General features: G+C 43.4%; 1 protein-coding gene across 7 annotated transcripts in view; it reads right to left on the bottom strand.

Annotated features, from left to right (window-relative positions):
* Window positions 1-6,998, bottom strand: part of KIZ (kizuna centrosomal protein) — a 126,276-nt gene extending 119,278 nt beyond the window's left edge. For 4 of the 7 annotated variants that reach the window (XM_057701324.1, XM_057701325.1, XM_057701327.1 and 1 more), the window contains exons 1-2: window positions 6,811-6,998; window positions 1,706-1,768 (exon numbers count right to left, since the gene is read on the bottom strand). In XM_057701324.1, the coding sequence (XP_057557307.1) occupies window positions 1,706-1,768; window positions 6,811-6,899 (152 nt within the window). In that variant the 5' untranslated portion in view covers window positions 6,900-6,998. Of the gene's footprint in view, window positions 1-1,705; window positions 1,769-6,333; window positions 6,773-6,810 lie in introns of those variants that run through there. The other 3 variants (XM_057701326.1, XM_057701321.1, XM_057701323.1) reach the window with 3 other exon arrangements.
* Window positions 6,999-12,857: the final 5,859 nt, after the last annotated feature.

Raw genomic sequence — 12,857 nt, 5'->3', positions numbered from 1 at the left:
TCCCTCTTCCTTCCCTCGAATGGACACCTGGGAAGAGCAGAGATGGAGCCGCAGGTGCCCACAGCAGTGACCAGCTCCTACTCCATTCCTTCTAGCCCTGCTCTCCAGTTTTATGTGACCACTTCCTAAAATAAACAACCACCTACACACTGACCCTTGTCTCAGACTCTGCCTTCTGGGGAAACCAGGTTGAAGCAGCCATGTTAGATAGCTTGGATTTTATCCTACAAAGAAAGCAGATTTTTAGCAAACCATACCCTCTGTCTTCCAGGAAACAAGAGGCTGAGAGAAGGGAACAAACTCAACCAGTCAAGGTTTGGTGAAGGTTCCCACTGGTCTCTCATCTCACCCAGCCCACCACCATCATGCCAGAGAACAGGCTGTAGGAATAGTCTATGCCCTGCCTTCTGTGCCTGCAGTCAGGGGCCAGAGAAATGGCAACTGCCACGGATCCTCTCACACCTGGGCTCACTTCTGAGGCCACAGCATCCACATCACTGCTGCATCTTCCACTGTCTTGCTGGCTCTTCCTGTCTCTTTTGGAGCCACTAAAAACATATGGCTGTGTACTCTGAGTGGTAGCTTTGCAAGTATGGACACTAAACAAAAAGCCAAAGAATAATTTTGGAGATGAGGAAATAAATGGACCTGTTTAAAGTATTCTTGTTTTCTCTCTCTTCTGGATGAGATGTATTCATTTCTCAATCGTACTACGAAGTGGATAAGTCACAAACTTAACTATCACAGCCAGAAAACTTTCCTATGAATAATATTGGAGGTAACACCATACATTTGGCTTAAGGATAAAGTTCAGTTTTCTTAAAACAGAACTGAAAATATTAAAAGTTTGCTCTTACTGTTAGAGTAAGTAACCTATAAAGGATAATATGTGTATTATGCACTGCTCAGAATAATTTTAACATTGTCATATATCCATGAACAAACGAGACACCGTGAAACCCTGCCTACAACAGTTTGTTGAAAGGTCAGCCATAATAATTATGCCTTAATCATTCACAGACTCCATGTGTTTAAATTGTGACCAAAAAGGTAAGTAAGACTATAATGCGTCTTATTCGTAAGATATTTAAGCAAAATACATTCTTGAAATAACACAAATGCCAAATAATGAAAATACAATTTTTATCTTGTACTTTAATCAGATTTATTTTTAATTAATTAATTAATTAATTTTATTGGCTGTGTTGGGTCTTTTTTGCTGTGCGCAGACTTTCTTTTTAGTTGCGGTGAATGGGGGTTACTCTTCATTGGGGTGCGCGGGCTCCTCATTGCCGTCACTTATCTTGTTGTGGAGCACGGGCTCTAGATGCGTGGACTTCAGTAGCTGCAGCACATGGGCTCAGTAGTTGTGGCTCACAGGCTCTAAAGCGCAGGCTCAGTAGTTGTGGCGCACGGGCTTAGTTGCTCCGTGGCATGTGGGATCTTCCTGGAGCAGGGATCGAACCCGTGTGCCCTGCAATGGCAGGTGGATTCTCAATCACAGCGCCACCTAGGAAGCCCTCAAATTTATTCTTATATTTGATAGTGAGTATATTAAATTGCAGTGTTTACTTGAAACAATTACACATTAGAAATAAGAGAATGGGAACAGGACTACCACTACAGTATTTGTAACACATATTAGGGTTAAATTTTGATTAACATAGGTAAATTCGTTTTAAAACTTTCTGTTGTCATATCTTACCTGCATATATCAGATTGATTATATTCGTAGAGTTTCCTTTCCAGGTCCAATCTTTTCTTTTCACTATAATACAGAAAGAAAATATTTTATGAATAAATTACACTGACTGGTAACAGGCAGTCAGATTTAGAACATGACATCCTTTGTGAGAATGCTTCTCTGGTCTCTCTAAGAAGCAAAAAATGCCAGCTGTATTTGAAACTCAAGACACAAAGTACTTAGCAGTCACTAGGGAAGCAAAAAGGACACCAATATGAAGTGAAAAGAACAAGATTCTCAAAGTAAATGGGAAAACATAGTGAGAAAAGGCTGGAAAGTAGGTTCACTCACTCAGCAAGGACCGGTTCTTGAGTACCGTGATAAGCCAGCTCTGCTCCAGGCCTGGAGACTGACCTGGTGAAAGAGCCAACCAGGGCCCCTGCCCTCTGGCAGTGACATTCAAGGGGGAAGGACAGAAAATAAACAAGATAACTATGCAAGATACAACAAGGCCAGCATCTCTGAGAGCAATTGGGGGCGCCACCCACAAGGCTTCCATAAATCCATCCTGGACTCAAGGTTGGGGACTCACTCTGCTCCCAACCAGACAGGCCTGGCAGGGCCACATGGCTGAGTTAGAAACGGGTCTCTGAGAGCAGACCTGGCCTCACTCACGTTACGGGAGACCAGGTCCCCTTACACCACTACTTGGAATTGGGGACATTTCCTTTTATGCCTTGATAACATTGCCATGATTCCTCACTGACTGCTACTCCCCAGAGCTACGGCCACTAAAGACTTGGCCTGTGATGTTCAGGTGAGAGCTGGCTGGAAGCTAGAGGACAGAGCTGATGTGCCCACCTGCACACCCAGCCTGGGCAAGAAGCAGGGGAAACTGGGCAGCAGCCAAAATCAACAGGCTAGAGGGTAAACCTGCTGAACAGGAAGCCACCCCCGTCTCAAAAAGAGCCCCTGGGAGGTTTAACCACAGACGGCTCTGCTCAATGACCACCAAAGTACCAGCTTCAGCTGAAGCCAAACTGCTAATCTAAGTTAACATTAGCCAAGGCTGACTGAAATATCACATAATGTCTAAGAGAAAAATGCTAAGAAAAAAAAAAAGACTGTGAATCAAAGACAAGGAGTCCAGCAGAGGATAAGCTCAGACCCGCCTCCTGGGGGAAAGGGCCAAGCCTAAGTCCACTTGGGAGCCTTTAGTTAGTAGTCTCTGTTGTCCTTCAGTTGTTTTTGTTTTGTTTTGTTTTGTTCCTTTAAAAAAACCCCAAATGCAGTTTATATTATGGGCTAGGTATCAATAAATTTCTCTGCTTAGTGTAATCTAAAATGGAAGCCAGTATTTGACCAAAATTCTTTTAAATGGAAAATGGAGTCCATTCCTTAGGTGAGGTGTGCCTGTGTTTAAACAAGAAAAAAATTATAGAAACACAGTTTTAAACAAATAGCTTCACAAAGATCTTTACTTTCTCATGAATAAGACTGAACTTGGAAGAGAAGTGAAGGAAATATGGTATAACTGCTTCCATGTTAGAAATTTTTATTCTCTGCCCAAGGTTTCATGATCAATACAACAATGAAGTGTGACTGACTGGACAGTGTGAGCAATTTGCCGTTAAATTACGAGGACAGAAGGACCCTTAAATGCAGCTGTGATGTCATGCTTCACTACTGTGGCATTCCTGCCAGGAAAGCGTCATCAGCGTCTGGTCATGAGGAACCATCAGGCAGACCCAGCATGAGGATCACCCTCTGGGATGAGAGCTGTACTCTATGAAACTGTCAGGAACATGAAAAACAGGGCAAGACAGAGGAACAGTTCTACTAGGAGTGACTGGAGAGACACGGCAACACGGGTTCACAGGTGGGATCCTGGACCAGAAAAGAAAAAAGTGTTAGGACAGTTGATAAAATTTGATTGGGGTCCTTGGATTGGAATACCAAAGTTGGTTTCCTGACTAGAAAGGTTATATGGTGATCATGAAAGGGGCATCATATCTGCAGTTCTCAAATGGTTCAGACAAATCTCATGCTTTTAGACAGGCAGATAGGGAAAAAGAAAATGTAATCAAATGTTAAGAGTTGAGGAATCTGGGTGACGGAAATATTAGAGGTCTTTGTCTTATACTTGCAACTTTTCTGTAAGATTGAACTTATTTCAAAATAATTTTAAAAATTTGCCTATGACCTCAAATAAAAAAGGACCACAGTCTATGGAAACCCATCACCTCCCAAGCAGCAAGTTCTTTTCAATAATGAATGTAAAACTTCCTTGTTCCTGCTCTCTCTTCAGTACATACAGACATCCACTGGTCATACTTCTCTACTGTGACACTTCAAACAGTGAAATATCACAATCAAATGCCTTTTGGCTTCTAATTCCAGGCAAAATGATGCTGCTCTCATCAACTCTTCTTCATGGGCCCATTTTCTAATCACATCCACGTGGCAGTGCTCCCGACACTGACTTTCATATCTATTTTAAATTCAAGACTTAAAATATTTACCCCAATAAAAAGCCAGAGAAAGGCTTATTGGGAGGATCATCTTGCAATTTCTACATCTTAAATCTCCATTTCAGAAATTTATTTATTTATTTAAATTTTTTAATTTTTTTTTTTAATTTTTTTTTTTTGGGGGGGGTCCATTTCAGAAATTTAAACCCCAAGCCCTGGGATGTGTATCCATAGGCCCTGGATTCAACCACCCACACCCCGACCTGGACCTTTCACAGTTTTACACAGCCAGGTGGTCCATAGTATGTAGCCGCAGGGTTTAGTTTTCTCCTTGTAAGCTACTTGTTATTCTATTTTTGTCTCCACACTGTCTTCACCTTTACTCAACTAATATCTCAGCATCAATTTCTGGACTATTATATCCCACTCTGAATCAATACGGGCACTGAAAAAGCTGGAGCTGGTGAATGGGCCTTTTAAAGGGATGTTTTTATATAATTTTAAGAGTCGATTCCACTTTTATGTTGCTACCATGCTTGTGGCACTAAACACACTGTAACAAGTCACTCCAACAGGCTCTTTAGATTCAGTAACTGGCTTTTACCACAACACAGAGAAAACACCATATACAAAAAGGAAAAAACTCAGAATCTAAAATCACATCTATGTGTGACTACAGCTAAGACAACCTGAGTTAGAAATACACCACTTACAAGGGGAGGGCCCAGTTACTAGACCAGCTAACATTGCAATGACCCACCTCTAAGAGGACCAAGAAAGGGTAAGTTGTTTTTGCCTTTCATTCCTAGGACATTTCCAGACTGAGAAACCAGCTGTAGTACCTGGGGTTACAGCCTTTAAAATGCCTCTAGAGTTTTAGGAGATAAAGGGATTGGTCAAACAAACAGGTACATCCAAACACTCAAAAGGATATAGACAATAATATTCATTGCTTGATGCTTTGCAAAACTAACAGCTTTCAACTCTTTTTACTTTAAGGCTCATTACTACAGAAAAAAACCCTGTGGTCTTACTTTACATAGTATTCAAGGTCTCTCATTTCTGGTGATGAACATAGGTCAGAGAAGCTGAAAGACCAGCTCAAGGTCACACAACTGTTGGTGGACTAGAATCTAGTTTTTCCACATTTCTCCTGCAGTTTTCTCTGCATCCAAAGTTATTTGCCTCTGTACTTATTAACTATGCATTAGAGTTAGCTATGCACTTTTAAAATGAAAAATGAATACACACAGTAACAGATTTGTACTGACTTAAAAATGAAACAAACCTCCAAACGCGGAACCATGAATAGGCTGTAAAATTTGACTCAAATTCTTTATATAATTTCAACAGCCTCACCTTGCTTAACAGTTAAAGCATTAAGTGTTAAACATAAAGTGAGTAATAATCATTATACAGTTATTATACCATAAGGACTATAAACAGCCAGGTGTTCCAAGCACAGGAAGCAAAAATGATGACACAATCAACTTAGTTCTTTATACAAATGCCATTTGAACTAGTAACATTTTAAAATTAGAACTTGAGTTAAGAGATACAAAAAACTGAAGGCCTGGGGTAACTAAGCCACTCAACAACACAGAGTCAAAGAGCACTTTAAGTGTACGGATGCACAGGGCAATGTCTTGTCTCTTAATGAATGCACGGCAAGAAGTCAATTTTTTTTTTAAGTTGGAGGTGAGGTGAGTGGGTGGGTGAGTAGTAGTATGTCAGAAAGAAAATAGCATGTAGAAAAGGGTTAAGAGGTATACAGTGAGAACGATTAAGGAGGCCTGTTGCAGATGCTCTATAAATATTTAACAAGAATTAAATCTAGCATAGGATGAATATAATTCCTTTTCAAAACCAATAACTTCTGCCTTTACTTTCCACGTAATTATTGTCACACATACCAGCTCTCCTCTTCAGTAAAATGATTTTGTAACTTTTAACACTCATTAAACATTTTGTTTATTAAGAGATCCAAAAATCTATTTCTTTTCTTGTCAACTAATGAGATTTTCAACTCCAATTAATTTAGCAGCTAAATAATAGTTTCAACGACTTATCTTTTATGTAGTTATTTATAGTAAATTGCTTTGTAATTTTCTCTCTTTATGTGATCAAGCTGTTTTCAGTGTTTCTCATCTTTCATGTCTTAATCAAGGTATTACGAACCCTCTGAAAGCTGGACTTCTCCCCCTGGAAATTTCATTCCTTCGCTGGAAATCTGGCCCCCCAAAGTCTCCTGCATTTGAATAAGGGCACATGTTTGACACACACATTCGCTCTCCCGCCTGCGTTCCTGGACCTGTCATCGCTGATGTGGCGCAGCTGTCAGGGTGTGATGACAATGTGAAGAGCCAAGGAGGGGGCGTGTGGAAGGGGACTAGAAAAATTCACGGGCTTGATTGAGAGTGACAGGCAGGAGTCTCCGCTCTCACTTCTAGGCACATTCAGTGACGCGGTCGCACGCGTAGGCGGTGTCTCTGGTAAACTCCATCCTCCAGGCCCTCCGGGAGCTCGGGGGGCGTCGCGGGTCTGGACCGGGGCCCAGGGGAACCGCAGGCGGGGGCAGCGGGAAGGAACAGGGGCAGGGCTCCGGCAGACCCTCGCGCCGGCCTACTCCCCGCCCCCGCCCCGGGTAGGTCGTACCTGTCCCGCAGGCCGTGCTGGAGGCGGCCCAGCTTCTCGTAGTAGTAGGAGCTCGCCAGGGGCGCGGACGGCGCGGAGGCCCGTTGCATCCCACCGCCGCACCCGCTCCGCGCCGCCTCCCGGCGGCAAGGACCCGGGTTGTCCGAGGCGACGGCCCCACCATGCACCGCGGGTAGACACGGCGCCCCGACGCCGCGCAGGGGGCGGGGCGGGGCGCCGTGGAGGGCGGGGCAGGTGGCCTGGGGGAGGGGCGCCGTGGAGGGGCAGGGAGGAGGCGGGGCAGGCGGCCCGGAGGGGCGGGGCGCCGTAGTAGTGGGCGGTGGGAGGCTTGGCGCCAGTGATGGTGAGGCAGCGTTAGGACTGGGTGCCCAGGCCTGTTTTCGCCGAGACTGGTGTCTTCCTCTACCCTAACCGTTCCGAGTTCGCTTGGGAGAGGCCGTGGCCCTCTTTCAGGCGGGGCTCTTCTCTGAAGGCCAGGTCTGAGGCAGACCCCGTGATACCCGCCCACTGAGTAGAGAATGGGGGCTGGGCGGGAGTAATCACGTGATCATTTTTGTCTTCGGCATGAAACTGCTTTACCTTTACCAGGTGCATTCACTCCTTCCCTCCCTTCTCACAATTTTCTGAGTGCTAGGCACTGTGCTGTTCGTTTTCCTACCAGCGCTTAAAAGCAAAACAAAACAAAACACAAAAAAGACAAAATCCTCATTCTTAGGCATCTATGCTCAGCCCTGACGGCATAACCCCGTTGCTTGAAAGCTCATGCTGACCCTGAGCCTGTGGCTAAATCTGCAGGTCACATTGCTGGTTGTGTTACCGTAGTAAGGGCTACTCTGTACACCAGGCCTAATAGAAACACAGAGATTTCGGAGGAAGAGAGAGATGGCTTTATTTTTCTTTGCTAGGCAAAGGGAAGATACAGCAGGCTAGCGCCTCAAGAACTGTGTGCCCCCGTCCCTCGGGAATCGGGGAAGATTTTATACCTGGGGCTCGCAGTCTCGGGTATGTGGTAAGGACCAGGGTGATGGAGGTCTTGCATTCTTTTTGTTTTGCATTCTTTTTTCCTTTGCAATATTTCAAAACAGTCTTAGCTGGCGTCAGACCACCCGGTAAGGGGAGGGGGGTGTCTGGCAGTTTGTTGATTGTCTGTTTGTCTCTGGTTTGTCTGCTGGGGACCTCCTTTCTGAAATGCAAAACAAACTATAGGAATGATTTTGTTACAATAGCCATATAGGGTCCCAGGAAGTAACAGGGCTAGGGAGTGACAGACAGGATGTAATTCACACAGAGAGTATCAGGGGGTTAGCTTTGTGAAGTAAAAATCTAGTTACTACAGATTAGTTACAGCTAAAGTAAGACAAGGAATGATTAACTGTTTCAGGCCAGGTTATCTTTCTCCTCTAGCCTTTCTCCTGTAGCCTGTTGACAATCTCTTTGTTTTCCTTACTCTCAAGAGGAAAAAGAACACTCACTTCTATTTCCATTGCAACAGTTGGTGAAGAGGGGGAAGTTGCTAGCAAGTTGCTTGGAAGGCTGACATTTGTGCAGACAGAGCTTGGTGGACGAATGCCCCGTACAGTACTTCATCAGGGACTCTGGAGCTCGCTGCCTGGGCTCCAGTCCCTTCTTTCAGTGCCCAGCTGTGTGACCACATACAACTCACCTTGTTTACGCCCAGGGTTCCTCATATGGAAAACTGGGAGGCCGTTACTGCAGGACCCACCTATGTTGTTTCTATAATGATAAGATTCATTAATGTGTGTAAGAAGGGGGCCCAGCACATGGGAAGAAGCATCAGTGTTTATCACTATCATCTTCACCAACTTGGGGGGAAAGCTTCTTGAAGAATGATAACCTTATTCTAAAACCCACAGGGTAGGAAAAAAAGAAATTATAGAATTTCTTTAGTCTCTTATTCTTCACTTATTTTGTTTTTTCTTGGTGATTAATTTCACTCACTTGTGTGCCAGATGTGACCTAAACTAGGAAATAGATCATCAGCAAGAGAGATGGACCATTCAGATGTCTGTAGTGTAAAATGTTGATGTTACTCAGCCTTCTCTTCACATTTGCTAAGTCCAGGGCAAGAGTATGAATGGAGAAACTCTCATGCCACCTGTCAAAATATTAATTATAAGTCAAGATGACAAATTGTAGATAAAATATGTTCTCTCCTACCTTGACCAATGTGCCTTCACAAAAGGGAGAATTCATACAAGGGAATTTAGTTCTCTGACTCCTTACCCAGTCTTACTGCCCCACTGCCCCCAAGCTGCCCCATATCCTCCTCCCCCACCCCAGTCCACAAGTCCCAGCTTTGTCCTCATCCCTGCCTCAGCCTCCTCTTGGCCACTCCTCAGGCTGAAGGGTAAGCACACCAGCAATGGTCACCCTAGCAGGAAGGACCCAGGAAAGAGGTCTTTAAAGGCCTGGGAAAGGAGCTTAGACCCCTTTGACCAGGGGATGTCAGGGTGGTGGACACCTGGAATGTATCCTGGAAAGGCGTGTGTATGTGTGTGTGTGTGTGTGTGTGTGTGTGTGTGTGTGTGTGTGTGTAACCTCTGGCATGGCCAGACAAAGGCCAGAACAAGCTCTGTAACACGTAGAAGCCAGTGCATGGGCCCCTTGCCTGATTCTAAGTGTAGTACTGATGTTACTTTTATTTAGTTGTGATATCAAATTATACCAAGTTGATCCCATGGTAGTGAGCAAAGGTTTACTTACTGATTTTAGTGCAAACAATATTTTACTCCAACCCTGGCCAAAAAACATTCGTGTATGACGATGTTTTGTTTAGGACCATCTCTACCCATATTAGTTTTTTAAGGGAAAAAAAATCCCCAAACAATATAACTAATTATTTTCAGCAAATACACAGAGTAAGCAGATGAGACAGTCATTTAGCATCCCAAATTTTTATTAGGCCATTTTAGGAGAGTCTAAAATTAAATATAATTAAGCAGTAAATAGATAATTCCAAAATAATTATAATTTGCATTCTTTGGTTGATTTATTAATGACATATGACAAATCTAGATGCAGGATCTGTTTATTAACAATAACACCTAGCAAGCTAAAGGAATATTTCTGGAGTATTTATGCTAAAATTATGCATTCTCAATGGTGACAGACTTTTAATAAATTCAGAGTTCTTCACTTTGAATATTTAATTTGCCGGAGCACTCTCCTTTAATATTGTTCTTAAATCCCTTTATACTAGCAGAACTGATTTCTGTAAGCAGCTCTGCTCTTAGCTCACCTGGACCACAGGCCATCGAGTCTTCCTAGATGGGTGAGGTTTCTTATAAGCCAAAAAATGTCTTAGTTGGAAGTTAGTTAAGGAATGTAGCCTCACCCCCTTATTTTTCAGAGGAGGAAAAGGGTTCAGGGCAGATAAGGGACTTGGCTAAGGTCACGCAACCAGTCATTTATGTAATATTAGTGAGCCTAATTCCAAAGATGGGTCCCTAACAGCCCCACTCAGCCAACAGCAAGAAAAGCCAATGTTTCATCCCAGTAGTCATGTGGATCTTGGTGTGACCCCTATGAAGTTGCTGTTTCTGTAGCTCTAAATCAGTTGAATCAATGGATGGAAAATTGATTTGAAAATATTTTGAAACTGGAATTTTAAAATGTGAACGCCATGCAATTTAAAAAATAAATTCTGTGTATTTCAGTCAATAACTGCTTGGATATTTTATTAGTTTCCTAGGGCTGCCATGATAGAGTACCACAAACTGTGTGGCTTAAATAACAGAAATTTATCGTGTCATAGTTCTGGAGGTCAGAAGGCTGAGATCAACATGTTGGCAGGATTGGTTCCTTCTGAGAGCAGTGAGGGAGAATCTATTCCAGGCCCCTCCTCTAGCTTCTGGTGTCTTGTTGTCCATCTTCTGCGTTCCTAGGCTCTGTAGAGGCATCACTCAATCCCTGCATTTATTGTCACCTGGCACTCCCTGTGTATGCATGTGTGTCTCCAAATTTCCCCTTTTGTAAGGATACCAGTCATACTGGATTAGGGGCTTACCTTCCTGCAATGACCCTGTTTTCAAAGCAGGTCACATTTTGAGGTAGTGGGAGTTAGGACTTCAGTTGGAGGGGGTTACACAACTCAATCTATAATAGACATGGATATGGGAAAGTATTTCATTTTACAATCACTACGTGGTTTGTAGGCAGAGATGACTCAAAAGTAGAAGTTGGGGGGGCTTCCCTGGTGGTACAGTGGTTAAGAATCTGCCAGCCAATGCAGGGAACACGGGTTCGAGCCCTGGTCCGGGAAGATCCCACTTGCCGCAGAGCAACTAAGCCCGTGTGCCACAACTACTGAGCCTGCATTCTAGAGCCCATGAGTCACAACTACGGAGCCTGGGTGCTGCAACTATTGAAGCCCATGCACCTAGAGCCCATGCTCCACAAGGGAAGCCACTGCAATGAGAAGCCCGCACATACCAACAAAAGTAGCCCCTGGTAGCCACAACTAGAAAAAGCCCATGCACAGCAACAAAGACCCAGCGCAGCCAAAAAAAAAAAAAAAAATGTAGAAGGTGAGGGAAAGGCTGTGATGTCACATGTATTTGTGTATGTAGCCCCTCTTGCCACTGAGCGCCTACACTGATGTAGGCATTTACTGCCTCATTTAAACCCCACGAGAGTCCTCTGAGGGCCCCACAAGTTTAAGCAACTGGCCTAAGATCACACTTCCAGTGTGTTCTTGGCCAGTGAATGGTAGTGTCAGAATTCAAACACAGACTTTTTCCAATTCCCAAGTCTATCTTTTCTTAGCCTCCATTCTATATGGCCTTGAAACTCATCACTTGATAGTTACTGATTTTTTTTATTTTTCTTGTATTAGATGTGTAAAAATATATACTGTGTAACCCAGAAGGATTTTTACATATACCTAGTTCATTGTTTGGGGGAAACAGTATTCCTTGACATAGAAATGCTTTTTTTTCTACATGCTATGATACAGCATTGTGTGTTCACCATTCTGTTAATTTTCCTCCTTGGCCCTTGGAAAGACTACATTTCCCATCCCTTCTAGCAGTGAGATGGGTCTATTTGAACCAGATTGGGCAATAAAAGGTGAGCAGAAGTGATGCAGCCACTTCCAGACCTGCCCTCTGAATATCCGGTACTGTTTTCCCCACTTTTCACTAGTTGGCCAGCTGGATGCAAAGGACCCAATGGAGAATTCTAAAGCCCTGGAAGAAGAGTGAGCGGCTATAAAGAGTACAAGACTGTAACTTGGGCAAGAAATAAACCTTTTTTTGTGTGTTGAGTCACTGATCTTTAAGGGTTGTTTGTTTCAGCAGCTAGCATTAATTATCCTAATACACACGCCTTCCATGTGATAATTACACAAATGCATCAAACTGTCTTTCTGCAACATTCTCAATGAGGATTTATGTGACTATCCAGATGGTCAAGGAGACTGCAAACCTGGAATTCTGAGATGGAGTCAATGTCTGAGGAGAGAGGCCTAGATAGCAAAGGCAAAGCTACAGTGAAGAAACGTCTAGAGCAGCTCTGTCCATTGGGACCTTTGGCAATGATGGAAATGTTCTACTATGTACTGTCTAATATGGTAGCAACCAGCCACATATGACTATTGAGAACATGAATGTAGCTAGTGCCACCCTGGAATTGAATTTTAAATTTCATTTTATTTTAATTTCTTAAAATTAAAATTTTAGAGGACATGTATCTAGTGACTCCTGTGTTGAACAGTGAAGATCTAAAGTAGAAAGATGATTAAGCATGGTGGGGGAGAGGAGGAGATCATAAGTTACCAGGAAGTGGAAAGTGGGAACTAGAAGGTGAGATGCCATCCTTGGGAAGGTAATAGTGATCAAGAAAGGAAGTGTGATTGTTAACTTTATGTGTCCACTTGGTTAGGCCACAGTGTCCAGTTGTTTGGTCACATACCAGTCTAGAAGTTGCTGTGAAGGTATTTTTTAGTTTTCAATCAGTAGATTTTACGTAAAGCAGATTGCTCTACCTAATGTGGGTAGGCCTCATCAAATCAGTTGAAGGTCTTCAGA

Source organism: Hippopotamus amphibius, chromosome 12 (assembly GCF_030028045.1).
Source record: "Hippopotamus amphibius kiboko isolate mHipAmp2 chromosome 12, mHipAmp2.hap2, whole genome shotgun sequence".
NCBI lineage: Eukaryota > Metazoa > Chordata > Mammalia > Artiodactyla > Hippopotamidae > Hippopotamus > Hippopotamus amphibius.
This window is presented reverse-complemented; position numbering and strand designations above follow the sequence as displayed.